Source organism: Tamandua tetradactyla, chromosome 2 (genome assembly GCF_023851605.1).
Source record: "Tamandua tetradactyla isolate mTamTet1 chromosome 2, mTamTet1.pri, whole genome shotgun sequence".
NCBI classification, from domain to species: domain Eukaryota; kingdom Metazoa; phylum Chordata; class Mammalia; order Pilosa; family Myrmecophagidae; genus Tamandua; species Tamandua tetradactyla.
This window is the reverse complement of record NC_135328.1, coordinates 122,929,227-122,957,023: the sequence shown is the minus strand read 5'-3', so window position 1 is coordinate 122,957,023 and position 27,797 is coordinate 122,929,227. Positions and strand designations below refer to the sequence as shown.

The following is a 27,797-nucleotide window of genomic DNA, read 5'->3' as shown; positions in this document are numbered from 1 at the left end:
TAGATGGTACTAGTGAAAACTGCTCATAAACTAATTTTCTCTCTTCTAGTTAATTATGACAATTTCTCCCAAATCTCTTATATTCTTTGCTCCCACTGCACCCTATACTATACAAATTGTAATTCTGTCTTCAAATCTCATAGAATATGTTTGTGCTTTAATTAAAAATAATAAAAATGTGAAAACAAAAATTGTGCAGTTTCCTTATATATTTCTTGATATATTTTTGTATCTTTTCAGGGTTTCACATTAGCCCACCATTCAAATAATGAATAAAATGTAGGCCAAACAAAAAAACCTGATAAGGACAAAAAGCAAAGATTTTAGAACAAAAGCATGGACAATAAATACTTACTGAAATGTTAGAAAACTAAGAAAAAAATTTTTAAAACTTCATAAAACTGAAGAGACACTATTTGTATTTAATGTCTTGATATAAATTTCTATGATTAATCAAGTAAATGCAGATAATTTTACTATAAATTTGCTATTATGTACCCAAATTCAAGAAAAAAAAAAGATAAAATTAATGTGACAAAGGTTATATGGGGTACAAGTTATCTTATATTTCTGATAATACTTGAAATTGGTAATATTATCTAAATATAGTTGTATGTAGCTGAGGTCAAAAACCAAAATAAACCCATTATAGGACTCTGAAGAATGTGAACAAGGGGGAAAAAAACATCTATTTATAAATATTTAGATGTGTTATCTCTTCATATCACAATGACAGAATACCGTTGATTTAAAAAATGAAAAATACATGCATCTGAGAAAACACAGGGATGGCTATATAAAACAATGTTTGTGGTAGCTAGATTCAGGTGTCAACTTGGCTAGGTGAGGGTGCCTAGTTCTATGCTGTGGCCATGAGCCAATGGTACATGAACCTCACCGGTTGCTCATTATATCTGCAGTCAGCTAGGAGGCGTGCCTGCTGCAATGACTGATGTTTGACTTAATTGGCTGGTGCTTAAATGAGAACTCAACATAGCACAGCCCAAGCAGCTCAGCCCAGGCCTTTGCAGATGCAGAAAGCAATCTCCCCGGGGAAAGCTGTTGGAACCCAGAGGCCAGCAGAGATCACCCTGTGCCTTCCCATGTAAGAAAGAACCTCAGTTGAAAGTTAGCTGCCTTTCCTCTGAAGAACTATATGTTAACTAAATAAATCCCCTTTTACTGAGAGCCAATCGGTCTCTGGTGTGTTGCATTCCGGCAGCTAGCAAACTAGAACAATGTTAGATTAAAAAAATATATGTATATATATACATATATATACACTATATTAGGTATGTCTTGACCTCAACCTTGAATATAAGAGCACACATAAGAAAAATTAAAAGAGAACATTGTAATCAATGATGGAAGCATTGATAATATTTTAAGTTGTTATAAAAAAACACAGTAACATTTACTGAACATTTCCTATGTGTCATGCATTTCACAACAACTATGTGAGGCAGGCACCATTATCACCATTCCCATCAACAGCTAAAGAAACCAAGGTTTGAGCTAATTGTTCAAGGTCACAAAACTTACAAGTAATGGAGTTAAGATTCAAGCCTATAATATTTGATTCCAGAGCCCAGGTGCTACACTTTTATGTACAACTCTCTCTTCACATATTTACTGTTTTGTTGTTCCTACTGGGTATTCAACTCAATAATATGCACAAAATTACACAGAACATTTTAAAGGGGGGGAGAGTTCATGGAGTGTGCCAATTCAATTACATTGTTTTAGGTAAGTATCAAAAGTCAAATGTCACAGCAATTTCCCCAAGTTGCATATCAGTATCATGTATCTTCCTTTCAAATCTCTTCAAAGAAATGATCAACAAGCTATTGTAAGACCAAAGGGTATTTGACAGGATTGCCTTCATTTGGGCCATCTTGATTAGCTTTAAGTCTTAGTAATTATAGAGCCTCCATTCTGCTCCCTGAGGCAGAAGAACTACAAAATTAAAAACTATAAAAGAGGACCATTTTATTTAAAAAAAAGTTTCCTAACGTCAACTCCTTAAATTTTCTTGTCATACACCTGCAAATAGCATTCTACCAGAAAGAAACATATTTTTAAAAAGCTGTTAACCGCTTGGGTCCTATGGACTAGAATTAAGGTGCCAAAGGATATACCATATGGTGGATGGCAGGCAATGTGGGAAGGATAAAGTGGAAACAGGAAATACACTAGGAAGAAAAGCTCTTCCTCCTTCACTGAGAAAGAACTGTACAGAAAGCTCTTCTGTTCTAAAATAAGAGAAATGAGTTTATTGTGTACTAACAATAAATCTGATAGCTAACAGGTTAGTAAACTTAGTAATAAGGAAAGCAAATTGGGCTCAATTAATGTTTTCTAAAATTCTGTATATAATAATTTTTTTCACATAAAATAAAAGGCAAAAAATATATTCACAAAAAAGCACAGGAAATAAGATTGCCTCTTAAATAGCAAACTTATCAGGAAAAAGAAAACATGGTAAGAAATTAATAACGACAACAAATGCAGTTCTCACTCGGTCTTCCTTCTTAGGCAACTGATCCTTGATAAGAATCTTGGTGCGCCTGAGAAACCAGCCCGACATCTTTTTCGCAAGACTTCGCATGGCCTTTCGGCCAGTAGCTAGCTCTCTTTTCGTTGCTGTGTGTCTCTGACCATGTTCTACTGGGTCGGAAAATTTCTTCTTGAAGTAGATTCTGCTACCTAACAGTCCTGGCACAGCCCTTAAGAAAGGCAATAAGTAAAATATTAGGACTTTACCATCTAAAAATAAAAACATTGACTTTCTTTTGCTTCTAAGAAATTACTAAGTCATGTGTTTATTGATGACAACAACAACAACCATCAAGAAAACAGAAAGTTCTTTCTTTATAAAGATTTCAGTTTATAAATAAGAAGATGATGGACAGGGCAAGCTAGTTTGTATAATTTTCTTTCAGAGATCAAGAGTAATATATAAAAAGATAGGCTTATAATATTAATACAGAAGTATTAAAGCTGAAAATCAAAGCACGATGCACAAAGGGTTGTAAACTAGAGAATAAGCAATGTAATATAAAAAACAAAGAGAGGGACAAGTGCAGAAGTTTACAAAGGATTCTCTACCATGGATACTATATTTGGGTTCAAACATTTCTGTAAAATGACAAATGATTAGTTTATGTAGAAATGAATGATCGGCAGACAAGAGAACATTAAACTAAAGAAATACTAAATACTTTTAAAAAAAAGAAAAGAAAAGTGTTTTCACTTACCAGTCCATAACACACCACAGCTCCTTCATGTTGTTCTGAAGAATGGTTCCAGTGAGGCCAATGCGGACATTACATTTTAAAGCTTTCATAACTTCTGTTATTCTAGTCTTTGGATTCTTGATTCTATGAGCTTCATCCACAATGACGGCTGACCATTCCAAACTATAAGGTGAGAAAAAAGGGAGGAAAGGTTGAGAAAATGGCCCTTTCCTAGTCCATAGAATTTGTAGAGAGCAGCTTTCTCCATCAAGGATTTTTCCCTTTATAGTCTGTGATGATTCCACTGAATTCTCATTTACTATAGTTAAATGGTCATAGGTTTGGAGAGCCCATGGAATTCAAAAGTGTGTGGATAAAAAAGGACACAGAAATTCTGTTTAACAATGGTGGAATGAAAACACTCATTTAAATATCATTAAAACGGCAATAAAGGAATTTTTTACAAGTAACAAATCAGAGAAACAAATATAAAATCAAATAAGCTAACTGCAAAGTTAAATTTGAATTTTAAAATATCAATATAAATTCATAATTTTAAAAGTTGTATTACATAGCACTGTTTCTAAAAATGTTTAGAATCAAGGAACACTTTTAGTGCTCTGTACACTAAACAGAATCAGGGCTCCATGAAGAAATGGTTCATTTCAGGTGTTTAGCAGGGGAAACGCAAGAAGAGCCAGAAAGCACAGATGGGGGCATGTCCAAAGGACACAGGAGGCAACCTAATAGGAAAAGTTTGAGTGTCGATAAGAATAATGACTATTATTTAACACTAAACACTGAATAAATGACAATCTAAGAGTCCTATGCAAAAAAAAATTATTAATCATACTCCCACATCATGCCACTTACAAAAATTAACTCAAAGTAGATCATAGACCTAAATATAAGAGCTGAAACCATAGCCACTGTAAAAGAAAACAGGAAAAAGTCTTGGGACTCTGGGTTAGGCATAAATTTCTTAAGATATGAGACCAAAAGCATGGTCAATAAAAGAAAAAAAATTGATAAACTAGACTTCATCAAAGTTAAAAATGTTTGCTCTTCCAAAGACACCTTTACAAAAATGAAAGGACATGCTACAGACTGGGGGGAAGATATGCAAATCATGTATCTGATAAAAGATTTGTCTACAGATAAATAAAGCACTCTTAATAATGGAATACACTTTAAATCAACACAGTGAAAATGGGCAAATGGTTTTTTTTTTGCATGGGCAGGCACTGGGAATCGAACCTGGGTGTCTGGCATGGCAGATGAGAATTCTTGGGCAAAAGGTTTTAACTGACATTTCATCAATGAAGATATTCAAATGGCAAATAAACACATGAAAATAATGTTCAACATCACTAGTCATTAAGGAAGTACAAATTAAAACCATGATATATTACTACATGCCCAAGCGAATGGCTGCAATCAAAATGATTGTCAATATCAAGTATTAGTAAGGATGTGGAGAAAGTGGAACACCCATACACTACTACTGAGAAAGTGCAGTTACTTTTTAAAACCATTTGACAGTTTTTTTTTAAAGTCAAACACACTTACCGTTCCCTTCCCAGTTATCTAACCAAGAAAAACAAAAACATATATCCACACAAAGACTTTTATGTGAATCTTCACAGCAGCATTGCTCATAATAGCCAAACATTAGAAAAAATTCAAATGTCCAACAATCTGTGAGCTGATAAATGAAATGTGGTACTAATACAATAGAATAGTGTTGGAAATATAAAGGAACAAATTACTGAAACATGCAACATGGATGTTCCTTAAAATATTATGCTAAGTAAAAGAAGCCAGAATCAAAAGAACATATTGTATGATTCCATTTAAATGATGACTCCAGAACAGGCAAATCTATAGATTCAGAAAGCAGATCTGTGATTGCCTGGGGTTGGGTATGGGAGCAAGGACTGACTGTAAATGTAAAGTTTCTTGAAGTAAAGGAAATGTTCTAACAGTGGAATGTGGTAATTATACAACTTTATAAATTTACTAAATATCATTCTATATTATTTACAATGCATATTTTTTATGGAATTATATCTCAATAATCTGAGTCCCTAAGTAGTACTCTAAAAACAAAAAAAAAAGAGAAATTTTGCAACCATCGTAGGTGACTAATATAACAATGCCTTACTATGAAAATTGGTAAAGAAAAAGGATCAAGCATTTACCTTGCTTTTTTAAAAGCTGAAACTATAGTTCATTCATTCCTAATTAATGAAAGTTTTTCCTTTATAGGAGAACGCCAGTTAATAAACGTAGAAGGAATGATAAAACTTTTCAAAATTAATTTTGTAACATTCAATAGAATAACCCATTCAGGCAAGAATGATTTGCATATGCTAATGACACTGAGCCTAAAGACTGAGAGACCAGAATATTCAAATGATGGCAAAGTATCACACCACAGATTGCTTAGTAATTGTAAACAGAAAAACATATCTTCACAATGGAGAGATTTGATGGTCATTGCCTTCACCTTTGGAACAAACCCAGCGTCACTGAAAGTGTAATAAACTTAGTACGGATGTTAGTACATCCACCGAAGTAACGCAATATGAAGTCTACAGAATCACTTATGAAGTATTCTTGCCAAAAATGCTTCATCGGGACAAAAAAATACCTGTGCTGGTTTGAAAGGATTTATGTACCCTAGAAAAGCCATGTTTTAAGCCTAATCAATCCTGTGGGAGGAACCACTTCTTTTTATCCCTATTCAATAAGGGAGGGTGGAAACTTGATTAGGTTATCTCCATGGAGATTGTGACTCACCCACTTCTGGGTATTAATCTTTCATTAGAGGGAGATGTGACTCCATCCATTCCAGGTGGGTCTTGATTACTTTGCTGGAATCCCTTAAAAAAGGAAGTATTTTAGAGAAAGCTTGAGAACAATGTGATAGCCATGATAACTACCAGACAGCCAGAGACCTTTGGAGATGAAGAAGGAAAACACTCCCAGGGGAGTTTCCTGAAGCAAGAGGCCTGGAGGGAAAGCTAGCAGAGGTCACCATGTTCGCCATGTCCCTTTCCAGTTGAGAGAGAAAACCTGAACTTCATTGGCTTTTCTTGAGTCAAGGTAACCACTTGTGGGTGCCTTAATTTGGACAGTTTTATAGACTTGCTTTAATTGGGACATTTTCATGGCCTTAGAACTACAAAATTATAACATATTAAATTTCCCTTTTCAAAAGCCATCCCATTTCTGGTATTTTGCATTCTGGCAAATAGCAAACTAGAACGTGCCTTTAGACCAAAATCCAACTTACAGGAATATAGATGTTAAAGCATAAGAATTAGAATTAAGTTTAGTTTTCACACAAAATGGCACAGAATAGAAGGAATGAAATAAAAGGTTGCAATAACAGCTCAGACTGATCTTGCAGACAGGGGAAGGAGAGGCCCTCTGACATAAGCCTAGAATTGGTACCTGCCAGATCTTCATATGGGTAAAAACAAGTTTAAACAAGTAATGACCAGTGTTACTGGATGTAAAACATAATCAGAGGCAGGAACTTTTGGCGGGAAATTTGAATTAGACTGTTCGGATAGGCTGTAACCTCTGGAGTATCCAATCAGGGGAGGGACGTGTGTGTTAAAACTTAGGGTATAAAATCTCTGGCATTCTGTCGTTTGGTTTGTCAGCCACCACACTGCGGTTGCATGCTATTCTTGCAAGATCGTAAATAAATTATTTCCTTCTCCACAATTGAGTGAGCATTTATTCTCTTTCAGATATGGCTTTCTGTCCAACAACTCTGGGGGCACGTCCAGGATCTGAGGCTTCGGAGGGGGACCCTCAGGATAGACAAGGGGAAGGTGCGCCTGGCTGATTGAGTGGTCTCGGACTCTGCCATTGGGGGCCCACTCCCGACAGCCTAGAAAGATCCGAGACCAGACATTTAGATTTGCTGATTGTGAACGAGAAAAGTGGAAGGAAAAATCTGCTTCACCGTGACCAAGCAACTCCTTGCACAGAACAAGGTAAGAAAAATGGACTATTAAGTATTGCCTTGGTGGTCAGGAAATTCTGATGAGTCCGAGGTTGAGTGTGTGTGTATGAGACACATGACATACTGTGTGAAATGAGTGCAAAGTTCCAATCCAATCTGTGGTTCCCTTCTCTCACAAGGGAAAGGGCTGGAGATGGACGAAGTGAAATGGTGCTGAGAGAAAGAAACCCAGACATGATTCAAAATGGGTAATAGAGGCAGTTGGCCGGCTGGGGAAAAAGAGATGGGGTACCTATAAAGTCCCTTGGGAACATTCCCCTGGATAGCCCGTTAGGGAGAATGTTAAAATATTGGACCAATAGTGATCGGACCAAGGGAAAGGATGAAAACAAAATGATTAAACATTGTTGTCACACTTGGACAAAATATAACATTCTGCCACCTGAAGTATTCTGGCCAAAATATGGGGCGGATGAGGATTAGCTCTGTGCTGACTTTGTGCTTTATGTTAATGAAAAGAAGCCCTTCTCCAAAGAGGAGTCTGATTACACTATGTGTTGGCTAAAGGGAAAGGGGACCACTCTTAATCCCTCGAAAGTTACAACCCCAGACCCAGAGACCAAATCTTTAGAAACTAAAGCCTGGGATCCTTTACTGAGCCTTCCCCTGCCCTATACTTCTCCCCACCTGGAGCAGGGACTGTTGGACCCTAAGGCCCAATGAAACCAATCCACATTTCTCTCAGGGAACTGGAGGGCCAATCAGGGCCAACTGTCCCACCTGTTACAACCTACCAACAACCGAGGAAAGAGCTGAAACAGTGTAAGAAAGATACACAAAATTTTCCATTTCCGGGAGCTCCTAAGGGAAAAATGGTGAGAGAACATAGACCCACTGTGTCCCTACACCCTCTGAGAGAAGTATCTATTGGACCAGGGGAAATTGGTTACATAAACGCCCCACTGATGAGGTCAGAAGTAAGGAATTTCAAGAAGGAGATGAAATCATTAATGGATGATCCAGCAGGGTTAGCTGAACTGGATCAATTTTTAGACCCCAATTTACATACCTGGTCCAAACTTACATCCATTCTGAATATCCTCTTTACGGGAGAAGAAAGGAGATGGTGAGGAGGGCAGCTATGAAAGAATGGGACAGGCAGCACCCACCCGGACAAGGGGTGATGGCAGCAGAGCAAAAATTCCCCAATGTAGAGCCCAATTGGGATAACAATGATCAGGAAGGTATAGCACAAATGAAAGATCTTAGAGACCTCATTATACAGGGGATAAAATCGGCTGTACCCAATTCTCAGAACTTAAATAGGGCCTTTGAGGTGGCTCAAGAAAAAGATGAGACTCCTTCTGCTTACCTGCAAAGGTTGAGGGATCAGGTAAGGAAATACTCAGGGACGGACCCTGATAGTCCTGTGGCCTAAGGAATGCTAACGGTCAGCTATATATAAGGGTCTTGGCCTGACATTCAGAAAGAGATTCAGAAAATGGATGGGTGGATGGATAACCCTCTGGAAGAGTTTTTGAGAGTCTCAGAAAGTGTTTGTGAGAAGCAAAGAGGAAAAACAGAAGCAAAAAAGCTACAGTCATAAGCACGGTCGACCACATGGTCAAGAAGAGATTAGAGACAAAGCAGGGAGGAGACAGGCAGAGGCAAGAGAGAGAAACAGTCCAAGTCAGATGGGATAAAGGAGTGAGGAAGGTATAGGACTCTGCAGGGTGCTATCACTGTGAGAAACCTGGTCATTTCAAAATGGAGTGCCCGAGTTTAAAGAAGGAAGATCGGGTGATACCCCTGATGAATTTTGAGGACTAGAGGGGTCAGAGGCTCTATACTTAAGGGAGCCTTTAGCACATCTGGAGGTGGGCCCATATCAGGAAGAAATTACACTTTTGTAGACACTGGGGCAGTCTGATCTTTTGTGAATCACATCTCAAAAGGAATCAGCTTCTCTGGTAGTGCCCTCAGTTTCTGAGGTAAAAGGGGAAGGATTTAAAGCCCCCATTTTCACAACTACTAACACCTGTTGGGAAAATAACCAAATTATAAGTCCCTTGCTATAAATCCCAGAAGCTGGGAGTAACTTGTTGGGAAGAGAACTTATAGTACTTATGGGACTGGACCTAGAAGTAAGGGATGGCCAGACAGATGTTGTCTTAGCCTTGCTTACTGAAAAAGATGAAAAGGACATCCAAGAAAAAGTATGGGTGAGGGAGGGAAATGGGGTGGGGGTGTGTTATAGTTTCCCCCCTATCAAATCAAGATGAAAAAGGAAGGGGAGGTGGCTTTTCAAAAACTGTGTCCCATCCCATTGAAGGGGAGACAGGGCCTTCAGCCCATCAAAGGTCTCCTTTGAGATGGGCTCTTGGAAACCTGCATGTCTCCTTTCAATACTTCCATTTTACCCATCCAGAAAGCGGATGGCAGCTAGAGGATGGTACAGGACCTGAGGACCATCAACCAAATTGTTCAGATTAGATACCCCATGGCCCCTAACTCTTATACTCTCCTTAGTAGGATCCTTTACCATCATAAATGGTCCAGTGTAGTAGATTTGAAGGATGCCTTTTGGGTCTGCCTTCTTGATCCAGAGAGTTCACCTCTGAATGGGAAAATCCCTTTCCTGGAATGAAGCAGCAATATAAGTTGAAAGTCCTACCCCAGGGCTTCACAGAATCCCCCGATTTTGGGGGGCAGGAACTAGAGAGAGTGTCGGAAAAATTTTCTATCCCATCTGGAATTACCCTTTTACAGTATGCAGACGATCTATTAATATTGGGTAAAGTCAGGTGGTTGCCCAGGTTACAAAGGACCTGTTGAACTTCCTAGGAGAACAAGGGCTAAGAGTATCAAAAAGTAAATGAGTTTGTGGAAAAGGAACTTAGATACTTAGACCATTCATAAGTGAAGGAAGAAGGAAAATAAATCCAGAAAGAATTCAGGCCATAATTGGATTGCCTTTCCCCTGGAAAAAGAGGGAACTAAAGAAGTTCTTAGGATTACTGGGGTTATTGTAGGCTGTGGATAGATTCTTATGCCTCTCAAACCAAAGAACTATACCAAAAACTGCTAGAGGAAGAGCCTGCTGAATTAAAATGGAGGGAGGGGGAAGTAGGAGCCTTAGAAAGATTCAAATGGGCACTGGTCCACAGCCTCCTGTTCTGGCTCTTCCCTCCCTCGAGAAGCCTTCCCATTTAATTGTTACAGTGGATAAAGGAACAGCCTTGAGGGTACTAACACAGTCCTGGGGAGGCCAAAGAAGATCTGTAGCCTTCCTTTCTAAAGTTTTAGACCCTGTCTCCAGAGGATGGCCTAACTGTATTTAGGTGTTGCAGCAACTGCTCTCCTAGTTGAAGAAAGTAGGAAACTGACCTTTGGAGGGGTATTAGTGGTCAGCACCCCAATCAAGTCAGGACTATTTTATCCCAAAGGGCATGGAGATAGCTGACTGATTCCCGAATCCTTAAGTATGAGGCATTCTTAATGGAAAAGGATGACTGTCTTAACCACAGACAATAGCTGAAACCCAGCCTCATTTCTTTGGAAAGGGCCTGACCAAGCAGGAGCTCTTGGTCATGATTGTTAATACTTAATTGAGTATCATATGCGAGTATGGTCCAATCCAGGGAATTTCCCCTTAAACTCAGGGGAAAAAAACTGTTCATTGATGGGTCCTCTAGGGTCCTGGAGGGAAAGAGGCTCAAATGGTTACGCAATTGTGGACAGGCTAATTTTGTGAAGTAAAAAAGGCAAGTGATTGCCCAGTGATTGGTCAGCTCAAACTTGCGAATTGTATGCATTAAACCAAGCCCTCAAATTATTAGAAGGAAAAAATGGTACAGTCTACACTGACTTTAAGTACGCCTTTGGGGTGGTCCACACCTTTGGAAAATTTGGGAAGAAAGGGGATTAAATAACAGCAAGGGGAAGGAATTGGCCCATGGGGAATTAATAAAACAAGTACTAACTAATCTACTGCTACCAAGGGAAATATCAGTGATGCATATAAATGGACATCAGAAAGGCCATACACCAAGGCGAAGAGCAATAGGTTGGCAGATAAAAAAGTTAAGGAAGCTTCCCTTTATCCCTTCAAGGTTAATGGTCTTAAAACCCTCCATTCCCAAAGAATTTGAGGTCCCCATATTCTCTAAGAAGGAAGTGAAGGAGCTGTAACAATTGGGACCAAGCTCAGATAGTCAGGGGAAATGGGTCCTCCCGGATGGCAGACAGATGTTAAATAAACAAGTAACGAGGGAAATATTAGCAGTCTTACATCAGGGAAGTCATTGGGGAGTATAGGCCATGTGTGATCTGGTTCTTAAACATTCTGGGTATGTGGGCCTCTGCATCATAGCTAAACAAATATGTGAATGATGCATAATCTGCCAAAAGGCTAATTAAAAGATTGCAATTAAATGGGTACAAGGGGGAAGGGAACCAGGCCCCAGACCACTTCAGAGCATTCAAGTTGATTACACCAAGATGCCTTTGGTAGGATGACTAAAATATATTCTGGTTCTTACAGACCATCTAACAGGGTGGGTAGAGGTATATCTTCTAGCCTTGGCTATAGCAAGGGGAACTTACAAGATTATCCTTGAACATATTGTTTCCCACCTCAAGTTGGTAGAAAATATCAATTCTGACAATGGTAGCCACTTTACCTCTAGTGTACTGCAAGGTGTTATGCAAAGCTTAAGTATTGTATGGGATTTCCATGTACCCTGGCATCCACTATCCTCAGGAAGGGTGGAAAGAATGAAGCAGAGCTTAAAGAAACATCTTTCTAAACTGGTCTTAGAAACCATGTTACCTTGGACCAAGTGTCTACTCTTAGCTCTGCTAAGAATTAAACTGCACTAAGAAAATAATTAGTGATCTTCCCCTACAAAATGCTCTTTGGCTTGCCTTTCTGGAAAAACTGAAGATCTCCCTTCCTCAGATTCAAAGGAGCTCTTCCTTAAGTATTATATACTGGATTTGTCTTCTATTCTGTCATCCATCAGGCACCGTGGTTTGCCTGCCTCTTGAATTTGCTGTCCAACATCACCAACCTGACAGTTGGGTCCTTATGGGATCGTGGAAGGAATAAACTTCAGCCCACCTGGAAAGGACCTTATCAAGTTCTATTTGGCAACTGAGATAGCAGTCCAGATGGCAGAGAAAGGCTGGACTCACTACACCTGAGTGAAAGGATAAGTACCTGAGCTGGGTGATAAGTACCCAATAACATAGTCAGATTCCTGGGATAAAACTCCAACTTTGGACCCTTTAAAGATTACTCTGAAGAGACAATAGTTGAGAAGGAAAAAGAGGGGAGGAAGGGTTTAGATTTTGTATTTCAATCTCACATAGTTAATAGTGACCCTGGTCAGAGAGTCCTGCCCAAAGAAGGCAAATGAAGGTTTTAAAGCTCAGCCTAACAATACACTTATTTATACTAGTTATAGTGTGTCAGGCCACAAAACAGGCACGGTACCCTGTTGCATTAATGAATGTGACCAAAGGCTTAGATTCCCAAATTGTGCAGTTTGACACCTGCCAAGTGATAGACTTTGGAGATTTAAAACAGCAGCGATAGCTAAGTGGGGAAAATCAGTATCTATGCCCAGAACCAGTAGGAAGTAATCCCCAATACCCGCTTTGGGCACATGGGCCTTGTCCCTCCTGGTCTTCTGTGTAGTGTATTATCCAATATAAGGGGTGGACTGCCAACAAAGGCACTTTATTACAAAGTAAGATAACCTTCTATAGAGGCAATACCCTGCCAGACTGTAAAAACCTCCAGTACAATCCAGTAGTATAACTATTTAAAAAGCCGACAGACAAACAAGTAGGGGCAGCATCAGAGATCAAGTAAGTGATAAAATATATGGAATGGGGGCAGATGTCACTGGTAGAGATCCTCTGGGAAGGTTCCATATACAGGTCCTCACTACACCCGCTTCGAGCACTTTCCTGCAATGTCCTTTCTGGCTAGCTCTGCAGTAGCACCCAAGGAGACCCTACCAGGGGCTAATTCCCCAATCTGTAGTGATCCCAAAGTTGTCAGGATAATCAAGGCAGAACATTTAAAACAAACCATAGAAATAGAGACAGGATATGGAGATACAAATGCTTGGGTAGAATGGATTAAATATACAGTCCAGAGTCTACAAAAAGCAACTGTTACGCTTGCTCAACAGGCTGACCCACTGCTTTTATCATGCCCTTTCCAATAGGTATGGAGAAACATGAAAAGGAGTTCAAATGCATGGCACTTCTTTTACAGAATACTACTCTTGGTGAAGATCATAGAACGTTGTCCTGACTTTTCCTCCAAGTCAAGAGAGGAAAAGCCAAGGCCACACCGGCTCCCCACCTTGGTCCAGGAAACCACTCTGCTTATCTCTCCAGATGGGGAAAAGGGCTCCAGGATCCTGGGACCATGGCCTCGTATGCCCAAGTGTGGGATGTGACTGACGATTGTACTGGCAATTTCTTCAGTTTAACAATGCCTCGAGCAGATGGTGGTGGTTTTGTGGAAAGGGCACCCTCTGACAAGTATTACCTAAGAAATGGAAAGGGACCTGTGCTCTGGTTCAACTGACCATCCCATTTACCCTGGGATTTGAAAAAGTGGAGGAAGCTCAAATCCAGGGGAAAAGAAAAAAAAATGACCACAAAGCCCACTTGGTTCTTTTCATGACAGAATCTACTTAGACAGTACAGGAGTGCCACGGGGAATGCCAGATGAGTTTAAAGCCAGAAATCAAATAGTCGCAGGATTTGAGTCATCCCTATTTTGGTGGGTCACAGTGATTAAAAATACGGATTGGATTAATTACATATATTATAAACCCAAAGATTCATCAACTATACCAGAGACACAGTGAAGGGCATCGCAAAACAGCTAGATGCTACTAATTGAATGACATGGAAAAATAGGATAGCCCTAGATATGGTGCTAGCTGAAAGGGGAGGTGTTTGTGTTATGATCGGAGGTAGTTGCTGTACATTCGTCTCCAATAATACAACCCCAGACAGAACTATCACCAAAGCTTTGCATGGCTTAACAGCTTTATCTGAAGAATTGGCAGAGAATTTAGGCATTGATAACCCTCTCACAGGATGGTTAGAAAGCTGGTTTGGAAAACAGAAAGGGGTGGCACTGTCCATGTTAACTTCATTAATCATTGTAGCCGGGGTACTCACAGCAATTGGGTGTTGCATCATCCCACAAGCTTGGGGGTTGACTCAAACAAATGCCTGTTCAGTACAGGTAAAACAATTTGTACCCCTAACTTAAAGGTACAAATTAAAGAGGAAGATCCATATAACAAAGAATGTGAAAACGCTCTTAGCAAGTTTGAAGAAGAACTACAATGTGAAAACTAAAAAGGTTAAAAAGAAAGAGGGGGAATTTGTAAGAATAGAATTAAGTTTAGTTTCACACAAAATGGCATGGAATGAGAGGAATGAAACTTACTGAACAAAAGGCTGCAAAACCACCTCAGACCAATCTTGCAGACAGGAGAAGGACAGGACCTCTGACATAAGCTTAGAATTGGCACCAGATCCTTATACAGGCAAAAACAAGTTTAAAAAGTAACGACCAGGGCCACTGGGATGTAAACCATAATCAGAAGCAGGATCTTTTGGCAGGAAATTTGAATTAGTTAGATTATTCAGATAGGCTGTAACCTCTGGAGTAGTCAATCAATGGAGAAACAGGGGAGGGACCTGCGTGTTAAGCTTAGGATATAAAATCTGTGGTATTCTGTCACTTGGTTTGCCAGCCACCATATTGTGGTTGTGCACCCATTCTCAAAAGATGGTAAATAAATCATTTTTTTCTCTACAATCAGGTGAGCGTTTTTTCTCTTTCAGGTATGGCTTTCTTTCCAACAGAGGAATACACATTTCCTCAAGAAAGCAATCAGACAAATCTAGTACGTGAATCATTCTATAAGACAACTGGTCTGGTCCCCTCAAAAAGTCATATAATGACAAAAGAAATGCTGGAGGAATATTTTAGATGAGAAGATATGAAATTGATTTAATAACAAAAGTCATCATCTGAACTTTTATTGAATCCTGGTTAGCAAGCATAAGATATCAAAGATATTTTGGGGATAATTAAGGAAATTTTTATTGCTGTTAATTTTCTTAGATGTGACTGATAATGTGGTATGAAAGAATATCATTAGTTTTAGGATATAGTTTTATGATAGGAGATACATGCTAAAATATTTAGGTGTCAGGTTGTGAAACATGCAACTTAGTGAAAACATTCAACTCCACCATTAAACACAGAAATAGACACACACACATATTAACATGTATTTTGCCAACATTTGAATGTATACACACACAACAACTGAATCTAGGATGTGAGTATATGTGTGTTCATGTTCCATTCTTTCAACCTCTGTAGATTTGATAATTTTCTTAATATAAAGTCAGAAGTTCTCAAGAACAAAGAGAGAGAGGGAAAAAAAGCCATAAAATTCTAGAAGCTGGAAAGAAGATGGACAAAATGATTTACAAAAACAGAGAAAGCAATATCCTATGCCGATAGCAGAGAAAGCCAAGGAACAATCTGATTTATATTATATAGCTCTTAAAAGGTTAAGAATTAGTGGCACCAGAAACCTCTAGAAAATGGAGTTATGTAAATGATCAACCATCTATTTAAGCAGTAGTCGGACCTCCTAGATACCAATTTCCACTCCACAAAACTGCCCAGCTAGGCCACCCTAAAATGAGCAAAATATAGCAAAATCCTCATTTTCATTATGAAGAAATCAACAGATGCTGATGAAAACTAAAAAATTTTAAATTTGCAACATAAACATATTTTTTAGAGATGTGGCAGTAAAGACAGAGAAGATCAAGAAAAGAAACGAAGTTACATCCATTGAAAATATCCTTCAAAAATAAAGTCAATATAGGAGGTTCTTTTCAATTTGCCTTCAGATAACAACTATAAACTCTGGACAGAATAGAAAAACAATGACCTAAAGGCTCTGGAGAGTGAACAAAAGTAGGCAGATTTTGGGGAGAAGTAAAAGTAAGAAAGGACTGCTACAGGATGATTTCCCCCTTTCTATGGCATTACCCTGAAGGCAGGCCATGGTCGCAACATTACAGGGGCAGCGAAAACTCTGATAGAAAATCCACTGTCCTCCTAGTCTTAAGAACCAGAAGACAAAGCTTGGGCAGCCAGAGACATCAGAAAGTGAGGGAGAAACCCCAGAAAGAAGACCCAGAAAAGGAGAGCTCTAAATTCTGTGCAAAAACTCTACCCAGGATCTGCCTGAACCCTGAAATATGAATGCCTCAGGCAGCTTGCAGTAAACCTGCTGAAAAAGAAATCAGTGGCACTCCAATAATTTAAGAAGATCAAATACTCAAAGTAGCTTTCAATACCCTTTATGATCTGGTCTCTGGTTACCTCCTGGGTCTTGTCTTCTGGCCACTTGACCTCTTAAGAATCTGGGCTGCAGCCACACTAAATTGCTTCATTTATTCAAATGTGCCATGATCGTTCTGGTTTAAAAGCGGGCCTTTACAAGCTGACAAGGGGTAGACTGTTATGGTCAGGTTTATGTGTCAATTTGGCCAGGTAATGGTGTCCAGTTGTCTGGTCGGGCAAGTACTGGCCTGTCTGTTCCTATGAGGACATTTCATGGACTTAAATCATGACCATACTGGCTGCCCAATCAGCTAAGGGGGTGTCTCCTGCAATGAGTGACATATAATCTAATCACTAGCAGGCTTTTAAGGAGAATTCAGATGAGACAATCACTCTTTCTGCTTCAGCTAACCAGCCTCTCCTGATGGTTTGTTGAGGACCTTCATTGGAGCTGCCAGCTCGTGGCCTGCCCTACAATTTTTGGATTCTTGCATCTCCATGGTTGTCCAGCCTGCCTCTCCTGAGAGTTTTTTGAGGACCTTCATTAGAGATGTCAGCTTGTGGCCTGCCTTACAGACCTTGGACTCTACATTCCCATGGTTATGTGAGACACTTTTATAAATTTTATATTTACAGATATCCCCTGCTGATTCTATTTTTCTAGAGAACCATAGCTAATAAGCTAGACACCTTTTAATTTTTTTCTTCTTTGGAAACAAACAAACAAAAATGGGCCATTGCAAACGCGTGCTCGTTCCCTCTTTGGAAATTGCTTTTCCACCCCTGGATTACTCTCCTACCCTTCAAGTCTTACTTACCCTTCAAATCACATACAGCACACAGGTCATCTTGTCAGGGAAGCTTCCCTGAGGCCTCCTTCCACCCTGCAGCAGGATTAGGTTCCTCACCTGCTCCCCACAATAGCCTCCATTCCATATCACCGTACACAAATGCCTGTATAAATGCCTGCTCACTTCTTTAGACTCCCCACTCCAAAGATGCAGGTGGGTATGAACCACTATATGTTGGGGGGGATGGAGGAGTTCTTATGTCCTGAAACAGCAGTTATTAATTTAGGTGGTGTTCTGTTTTTGCCACTCTAAATTCACAACAAACTCCCACGATTAAAATCTTTCATGAAAATCACTGTTCTAAATCCAGAGTATTGATAGTCATATTCTTTAATGTTGACACTGTAAATAATAATAACACTACTGAGGAATTGAAGACCCTCAAAAACTTTAGAGGCACCAGATGCATAAAAGGTTATACCTGTGATTTAGGAGAAGTCTCATCTTTTTTTTTTTTATTATTTCATTTTTAAGGTTTTACTGTGGCAGAATCCATATATAGGTATGTCAGAAATAGTTTATTTATCTAATCTATCAATCAGCTTTTGTGAATCAAGCCTTACCCATTAAAATGTACTTATTTTTGTAAAATGGAAGCAATTTTATATATTCTTAAATTCTCTCCTCCCCTGTGTATTTTTTTCAACTTTTTTTATTGTATAATATAACATATACACAAAGCAAAGAAAGATTTCAAAGCACTCTTCAACAAGCAGTTACAAGACAGATCTCAGAGTTTGTCATGGGCTATCATAAGATCCTCTGAGATTTTTCCTTCTAGCTGCTCCAGAATATAAGAGGCTAGAAGGCATAAATATTTTTTTCATCACGATCGACTTTTTGTGTGTGTGAAAGATAACATATATACAAAAAAGCAATAAATTTCAAAGTACAGCACCACAATTAGTTGTAGAACATATCTCAGAGTTTGGCATGGGTTACAATTCCACAATTTTAGGTTTTTACTTCTAGCTGCTCTAAGGCACTGGAAACTAAAAGAAATATCAATTTAATGATTCAGCAATCATATTCATTTGTTAAACCCTACCTTCTCTGTATAACTCCACCATCACCTTTGATCGTTCTATCCCACCCTTTAGGGGTATCTGTGCTATAACCATTCTTACTTTTTCATGTTGGAAGGGTTTGTCAATAATATGGAGTAGGGAGATAGAACTATGTGATGTTCTGGAGAGGCTGGGCCCTCTAGGTTTCAGGACTTATCTGGTAAGTCTTATCATTTTTTAACAGGCATTACTTAGAGAGGTGTCCTGGAATGAGTTTAAGAAATAGAATAAGAAACTGTGAAAAAAACGGATAAAAGTTCTTCCTTCTCAGAGAATAATGTGATTATGACAAATTATTCCATTTTAATAATTCAGAAAGTATATTAATCAAGCTAAAGAACAGAACTTTAAAATCTGAATATAAAGGAACAAATATAATTGAGGTAAGGACAATCTTAATGTAATCATCCTATTGTTCCCATTACCTGTTAAGCTCATCCAGGCATAAGCGCAGTGTTTCATAAGTTGTTAGAGCAATTTCACATTTCCTCTGCTTTATACGAATCAATTCACTGTCTTTTTTGTTACCATGCAAAGTGATGACTCTGAAATATCCCCAGGTGTCCAACTCATCCTTCCAGTTGTAAAGGACAGAAAGAGGAGCAACTATTAAGAACATCTACAAGAAGGGAAAAAAAAATTGTATGTTTAAAAAAAAACTGACAAAAATCTTGGAAGTCAAATCCAGAATATTGATAGTCATAGTCTTTAATATTGACACTGTAATTAATAATAACACTACTGAGGAATTGGATATATGTAGCCATAGAAGACCCTCAAAAACTTCTATGTTGCTTCCTTAGCTTTTTATCAGAAAACAGTTACCTAACCTTATTCAAAGGAACAGCTATTTTTTTATTTCCTGGGGGAAAAAAAAGGCATTAAAAGATAAAAGTATTTCTCCCAAAATAGAGAAAAAGTATACATTAGAATCTTAAATTCTAATAACTTCAAGAGCCAAGTAGGTAACATAAGTACACAAAACAGGGCAGCTGTTTTTTTTTAAATGTATGGTTATCTGGTACACTCTTTCATTTTCAGTCTCTACTCCATTTATTCTCCCCTCCTCCCCCCGCCAGATACTCTTAGTTGGAGCCTGGAAAATTCATTGGAAAACTGAAGCAATTATATCAATAGCCTCCCTATATTTATTCTCATATATTCTGCTCTCCTACCAATTACCATGGATAAATCATCCATGTTAAAATCTAAAACCAACCCCTGAAATTAAACAGTTGCTCCCATTTCCTTTTGCTAACCTAAAGTCGATGTTGCAGGAATTGCCCCCACTACAACATTAACTTTCTCTTTTTCATGAACCACATCCAGACACAGACAAACATGTTATAATCTCTCTCAGGGTTAAAAGACAACATATTTTTCCTTGATCCCGCATCTCTAACTACTAGCCCAGTACTCTACTCCCCTTTATAGGAGTGATCCTGAAGAATTATCAACACTTATTGTCTCTTCTTACTCTCTTCCCCTTCCTTCTGTAGCTTAGGCGAATGGAACTTCTGCCCTAACCCCTCCCAAAAAAACAGTCTTAGTCAAGAGTACTCTGTTTAGTCTTCATGTGACTGCTTTGGGGTTCCACTGACTCCTGAACTAACCCAAAATTCCTGCTGTCATCACTCATTTCAACTTTTTAATGTTTTATTTCTCACTGTTAGAACTACTCCTAAACTGTTATATTTAATAGGATTATCAGCAGTTTTTTTTCCCTAAAGTTTTATACTTTTTGCTAAAGATGAACCAACATACTGAAAAGTTTTAGCTTAACAACAACAAAAAAATTAGTTAAATACAATCTTGTTCTAAATTCTGTCTTCTTTTTTGCAAAATATTTCAGTTAGGTCATTCCTCAGCTGTAATAAGTGAAATCTATGACTGTGTTTGTGAAAGAAAAAGAAAAAAAGAGCAGAATTTAATGTACTAAATGTGAGAGTTCCTTTTTCCCATCCCCTCATCAAGCATGTATGAGTATTTAGTTATTATACTTGATTCACCTCAAATACTTGTGCCCTTTGACCCAGAGTTTATTCATATTTCTTCCACTTTCAAATATAAAATTAGGGCTCCAAGTACTGAGCCCACCTAAAGTATCTCCCTTTAAGTTTTTGGGTATTACAAGATGAAAATACTGGGTCCAAATTCCTTCTGAGAACTCCTAGCAGTTTTCTACTTCACAGGTCATTCATTCAACAACAGAAGCCAATGAATCTAAAGACTCCTAGCATCAGTCATAAAATTCCAGAAGAAATTTAAATATTAAGGTGGCAAAACAATTCCTTGAACTTTCTTAAAGATTACTAGTCTTCAAAATCACAGAGACTAAATTAAATGATTCAACAACTAATTTTAACAGTAAAAGAGCTCAGAGAACTGAGTCACGTTATTATGCAAACTGCAGAGAGAATACATAGGAAGAACCTGAATATTTAGTACAATGCTGTAAATAATAATATTTCATCTAATAAGCAATTCTTAAACAAATGATGCCAAATAATAGAGTGGAAAGCAGTGGCCAAGTTCTATCAGTACACATAAAGCAACTCATTTCAATTTCAACTCTTATTTATTTCAATTTCTTATTCACTGCTTTCTAATTAATAACTTTTTATTTACCACCATAATTACAGCACTTAGCACAGTGCTAAGAAAATAGAAGGTAGTCAATCAATGAGTAAATTAATAAATGAAAGCACACATGCAAAGGTGCCAAGATATGAAGTGTAAAGCAGAGTGAGAAGACACTGACAGGCCGACAGTACTGAAGCAAAGGTTTCATGGGGGGGATGTGAGATCTGAAGTTGAAAAAAAAAAAGATTCTTTTTATAAAAAAAAATTACAGACCATAAATTTGAATTTTTGTTACGTAACTCAAAGTTCTAAAAAGTATTTATTGTACTTACTTCTGCATTCTTAAGTCCTTCCAACCTAATTAACTGTATAAAATTTGGAATTTTTCCTTTGGTATACTGTGGATATTCAATACATAGACATTTCACTCTAATCAAACCATTTTTACAAAAGCAACATAATAATGATAATATCAAACTATGACACAATTCTACCCAAACATAAAATTATAGACCAATATCACTTAGCAAATCTTACAGTTAAACAAAAGAAGTAAATAAAACATATGAGAATGGAAACAAAGTAAAATTACCACTATTTGTAGGAAACATAGTAAATCAACTAAAGGAACAATAAACTTAATGAACAGTAAAGTAATTAAGAAAATGAAGTTTATAAAATATATGTAGCTTTACTATATACAATCACCAGTTAGAAAATAAAATGGAAAAATAATAATAATAGCAACCAAAAAACCCACCTAGTTTAAACTTAATGAACAGGAGCAAGGTTACATGAAGAAAACTGAGGGGCATGAAATAAAATTTAAGCAAATGATGAGAATTATCTTGAATACATAATCTCTATATGGTAAAATGCTAATTCTCCCAAAACAAACCCATAAATTCAATACATTGCTAATTAAAATATGAATAGATTTATGGAGAAATTTGAGAACATGTGTTTCTCACAAGTTGAGAAAACTTGTGAAAAGAGCTAGAGAAATTCTAAAAAACAAGAATGAGGAAAAACTTCACACCAACATTAAAATACACTGTAAAGCTTAAATAACTAAAACTGTTAGAAATGGAAGAGAAAGAACAAATAAATCAATAGAACAAAACAATATGCTGTAAAACAGATTCGAATATACATAAATAAATTTTATTTTATTCAAAAGTGACCCATCAAATCATTGCAAAAAGAGGCTTTATTCAATAAAGGACATTAAGATACTGGTTAAATGTTTGGGGGGAAAACTAAAGTTGGCTTAAGATCATTCCTTATAGCAAAATAGATTCTAACACAAACAAGGATGTAAAAGTATAAAATAAAATTATGCATATATAAAAGAACCATGGGTGAATTTATTTTCTAGGGTAGACATAAAACCCAAAAGCTACAAAGACAGATGAACATAACTACCTAAATTTTTTTTTAAATGCAGGAAACAAGTCAAAAGCTGACTGTGATCAATGGGAAGAAATATTTTTAATACATAGAATGGATAAAAGAATATATAAATAAAAGTTAAGAATCAAGAACTATGATTAAAAGTAATAACTCAATTCAATACTGGGCAAAGATTTGAATTTTTGTAATGTAATGTATTTTACATTAAAATTGACTTTTAAGTACCTGAAAAGATACTCAACCTCACTCATAATTAAAGAAATGCAAATCCAAACAAGATGTACTTTTTTAACTTTCTCAGACTGACATAGATTTTTATTTGTTAATACCATGGACAGATACAAAGATGGGGAAATAGACACTCTTATACCCTATTGACGGGAATATAAATTGTCATAATCCTTAGTTATCAAAATGTAATACGCAACTTTCGGGAAGATGGCCGACTGGAGTGGCTTGAGATTAGCCCTGCTCCATGGAAGGGTTGGAGAGGGGACAGAAGGGTGACTCAGGCAGTGATTCGGGAGTGCAGATGACCTGGGAGAGCCTTCTGCACCACATGCGGCAGCCCTGGTTGTAGAAGCCAAGGAACTGAGAGGCCGAAGGCTGGAGCCTGGCATGAAGGCACAGAGGAGCAAAGCCTGTGGGAGTGCAGGGACTGGAGCATGGAACTGGAAGTAAGACAGGCCATGTTCCTTGAGCACACTACACTCACCAGCGCAGCCCCATGACAGGCAACTCACACCACTCCCCACTCACCTGAACCCCATCACCCTCTCCCATTCCTCATGCTCCAGACAAACCCAAGCCACCAGCCCCAGTGCACATACCTGCCCCACACCCCCATCCCAAGTACAGCCCAACCCACCTCTCCTGCACACCTCCCAGTACTACCTCCTCCTCTCTGTTCCCTGTAGGTTGTTGCCAGCACATAAAGGTTGTGGGCACTAACCTCCATATATAGGCTACCCCTGCCCCCAGCATATAGTGTCGCACAGCCTTATCCTCCCTCCCCTTAGCTCAGCGCATCCTTTTACAGCACTCCAGGGCCCACAAGTGCACATGGGCCCCCAATCACTTCATTCAGCTCTAGGAATCGCACTTTACAACAGTCCTCGAACCACACATACACACATAGCTCAGCCTCACTTCCCAGCTCTGAGAATATGCCAGCCTGTGCAGCCAGGTTACCTCCATTCCCAATCCACGAAGGCGCAATGCTGACCTGCTGCCACAGCTCTACGCACATGCACAAAAGGCCCCATGCTTTAGATCAGTGCACATCAGGGTTACGCCCCCCCAGACCGGTGCACTTGCACAGCTACATCCTCCCCAGTCGCTACACACGCACACTCAAAAGCATCAGCATAACATCCACAACCTGCACCCATACCTGCCCTGAAACAAATCACCATACTGAGTGCTCCACCCCATGCCCTTCCCCCGTTATACAACCATTCCGCAAACACAAGACCTGAGCTACTGAAAGAAATCAACTCCCAAAGTAAATCAATCAAGATATTTACATGTCATGAAGACAGCAGAAGATCACAAAGCATATCACAATACAGACAGATATAGCCCTGCCTAATGATCAAATTAAAACACCAGAGGAGACACAGACATTGGAACAACTAATCAAAGATTTTAATACAACTCTACTTAATAAAAAAAGTGGGATAGCAAATGACATAGAGGAGATCAAGAAGACAAGAGAAGAGCACAAAGAAGAATTTGAAAGAATAAATAGGAAAATAGCGAAATCACAGAGATTAAAGACTCTGTTGACCAAATGAAAAAACATACTAAAGGCACACAATACCAGATTTGAAGAGATAGAAGAAAGAATAAGTGATATAGAGGACAAGATAATTGACTTCGAAGACTCAAAGCAGCACATGGCAAAAAAGATGGAAAAAACTGAATGGGAACTCAGGGAAATGATAGGCAAAACAAAGCGCCAAAATAATAAGAATCATTGGTATCCCAGAAGTAGAAGACAGGAGTAAAGGGCTAGGAAGAGTAGTTCAGAATATAATGGGGGAAAATTTCCCAACCAGTATAAACGATATAAATATATAAGTCAAAGAAGCCCAAAGAACTCCAAACAGAATAAATCCAAATAGGCCTTCCCCAAGGCACATACTAATCAGTCTGTCAAATACTGAAGAGAAGCAGAAAATCCTGAAAGCGGCAAGAGAAAAATAATCTACTATATACAAGGGAAATCAAATAAGACTGAATTTAGACTATTTAATTAGCACCCTGGAAGCGGGAAAGCAGTGGGATATGATATATTCAAGATCCTGAAAGAGAAAGATTTCCAGTCAAGGATTCTGTATTCAGCCAAACTGTCCTTCAAAATTGAGGCAGAGATGAAAGTTTTCACAGACAAAGAAGTCCTGAAAGAATTTGTCAAAAAGAGACCGGCCCTACAAGAAATACTAAAAGGAATTCTGCCGGCTGAAAAAAGAAAGACAAGAGAAGGAGGTCTGGAGGAGGGCACAGAATGGAAGAGTACCACTAAGGGTAATTTAAACAATACAAAAAGAAAGAGGGTAAAGAATACATAGATCTGACAAATAAAATATAAAAGATAAGATGGTGGAATCAAGAAATGCCTTTTCAGTAATAACTCCGAATGTTAACGGACTCAATTTACCAATTAACAGATACAGATTGGCAGAATGGATTAAGAAACATAATCCAGCTATCTACTGCTTAAAAGAGACTCATTTTAGACAAAAGGATACAGATAGATTAAAATTGAAAGGATGGAAAAAAGATTTTCCATGTAAGTTGTAACCAAAGGAAAGCAGGAGAAGCTATACTGATATCAGACAAAATAGACTTTAAATGTAAAGACATGATAAGAGACAAAGAGAGACACCATATACTAATTAAACATCAATTCATCAAGAAGATATAACAATCATAAATGTTTGGGAGCTCCAAAAGTGCATCAGACAGACATTGGCAAAACTTAAGGGAGTGACAGATGTTTCAATACACACTCTTCTCTATAGATAGAACAACCAGACAGAAAATCAACAAGGAAATAGAGAAGTTAAATAACATGATAAATGAATTAGACCTAACAGACATATACAGGTGATTGCATCCCAAAGCACAATGTAATACATTCTTCTCTAAGGTTCATGGAGCATTCTCCAGGATAGATCATATGCAGGGGCACAAAACAGGTCTTTATATATTAAAAAATATTGAAATTATTCAAAGCACTTTCTGTGATCACAGTGGGATGAACTGGATCTCAATAAACACCAAATAACTAGAACATTCACAAATATATGGAGATTAAATAACACGCTTAACCAGCAGGTCAAAGAAGAAACTGCTAGAGAAATCAGTAGCTATCTGGAGATGAATGAAAATGAGAATACAACTTATCAGAACTTATGGGATGTGGCAAAGGCTGTGCTGAGAGGAAAGTTTATTGCCTCAAATGCCTATATTAAAAAACAAGAAAGAGCAAAAATTGAGGACTTAACAGCAATCATGGAGGAACTTGAAAAAGAACAGCAAACTAAGCCCAAAGCAGACAGGAGAAGAAAAATAACAAAGATTAAAGCAGAGAAAAAGGAATGGGAGAACAAAAGAACAATAGAAAGAATCAATAAAACCAAAAATTTGTTCTTTGAGAAAATCAATAAAATCGATGGGCCACTAGCAAGACTGACGAAGAAAAAAAGAGAGAGAATGCAAACAAACAAAATCAGAAATGAGAAGGGGTGCGTTACCACAGGCCCTGAAGAAATCATAAGAGGACACTATGAACAACTACACGCCAACAAATTACACAACTTAGATGAAATGGACAAATTCCTGGAGACACACAAACAAGCTACACTGACTGAGAAAGAAATAGAAGAGCTCAACAAACTAATCATAAGTAACGAGATTCAATCAGTCATCAAAAATCTTCCTACAAACAAAAGCCTAGGGCTAGCTGGCTTCACGGGGGAATTTTATCAAACATTCCAGAAAGAACTAACACCACTCCTGCTAAAACTTTTCCAAAAAATTGAGGAAAAAGGAAAGGAAAAACCTAACTCATTTTATGAAGATAATATCATTTTAATACCAAAACCGGGTAAAGATACTATAAGAATGGTAAACTACAAGCCAATCTCCCTAATGAACATAGATGCAAAAATTCTCAATGAAATATTAGCAAATCAAACCCAACAATACATCAAAAGAATTATACACCATGACCAAGTGGGGTTTATACCAGGAACGCAAGGATGGTTCAACACAAGAAAATCAATTAATGTAATACAGCACATTAACAAATCAAAAGGGAATAATCACATGATCATCACAATTGATGCTGAAAAAGCGTTCGACAAAATTCAACATTCTTTTCTGATAAAAACTCTCCAAAAGATAGGAATCAAAGGAAATTACCTCAATATGATAAAGGAAATATATGAAAAATTGATAGCCAGCATCATACTCAATGGAGAGAGACTGAAAGCTTTCCCCCTAAGATCAGGAACAAGACAAGGATGCCCACTGTCACCACTTTTATTAAATATCGTGCTAGAAATTCTAGCTAGAGCAATCAGGCAAGACAACGAAATAAAAGACATCCAAACTGGAAAGGAAGAAGTAAAACTGTCATTATTTGCAGATGTGATACTATACTTGGAAGATCCTGAGAAATCTATAGCAAAGTTACTTGAGCTAATAAACAAATTCAGCAAGGTGGCAGGATATAAAATTAATGTGCAAAAATCAGTAACATTTCTATACACAAGAAATGAGCTAGCTGAGGAGTTGGTTATGGAAAAAATTCTATTTAAAATAGCAACTGTTCTAGTTTGCTAGCTACCGGAATGCAATATACCAGAAACAGAATGGCTTTTAAAAAGGGGAATTTATTAAGTTGCTAGTTTACACTTCCAAGGCAGAGTAAACGTCCCAATTAAAACAAATCTATAGAGATGTCCAATCAAAGGCATCCAGGGAAAGATACCTTGTTTCAAGAAGGCTGAAGTTCAGGGCTTCTCTCTCATCTGGAAGGGCACATGGCAAACACGGCATCATCTGCTGGCTTCTTCTCCTGGCTTCCTGTTTCATGACCTTCCTCGGAAGGCATTTTCCTTCTTCATCTCCAAAGCACTGGCTGATGGACTCTGCTTCGTGGTGCTGCAGCATTCTCTGCTCTCTCTGAATCTCTTTCATTCTCCAAAATGTTTCCTCTTTTACAGGACTCCAGAAACT

The 27,797-nt window shown here is 38.0% G+C and overlaps 1 protein-coding gene across 7 annotated transcripts in view; it reads right to left on the bottom strand.

Annotated features, from left to right (window-relative positions):
• The window catches only part of ERCC6L2 (ERCC excision repair 6 like 2), a 170,803-nt gene that overhangs the window by 108,559 nt on the left and 34,447 nt on the right, over positions 1 to 27,797 (bottom strand). For all 7 annotated transcript variants that reach the window (XM_077148717.1, XM_077148711.1, XM_077148716.1 and 4 more), the window contains 3 exons: positions 18,977 to 19,170; positions 3,258 to 3,419; positions 2,519 to 2,726 (listed from right to left, as the gene is read on the bottom strand). In XM_077148717.1, the coding sequence (XP_077004832.1) occupies positions 2,519 to 2,726; positions 3,258 to 3,419; positions 18,977 to 19,170 (564 nt within the window). The remainder of the gene's footprint in view (positions 1 to 2,518; positions 2,727 to 3,257; positions 3,420 to 18,976; positions 19,171 to 27,797) is intronic.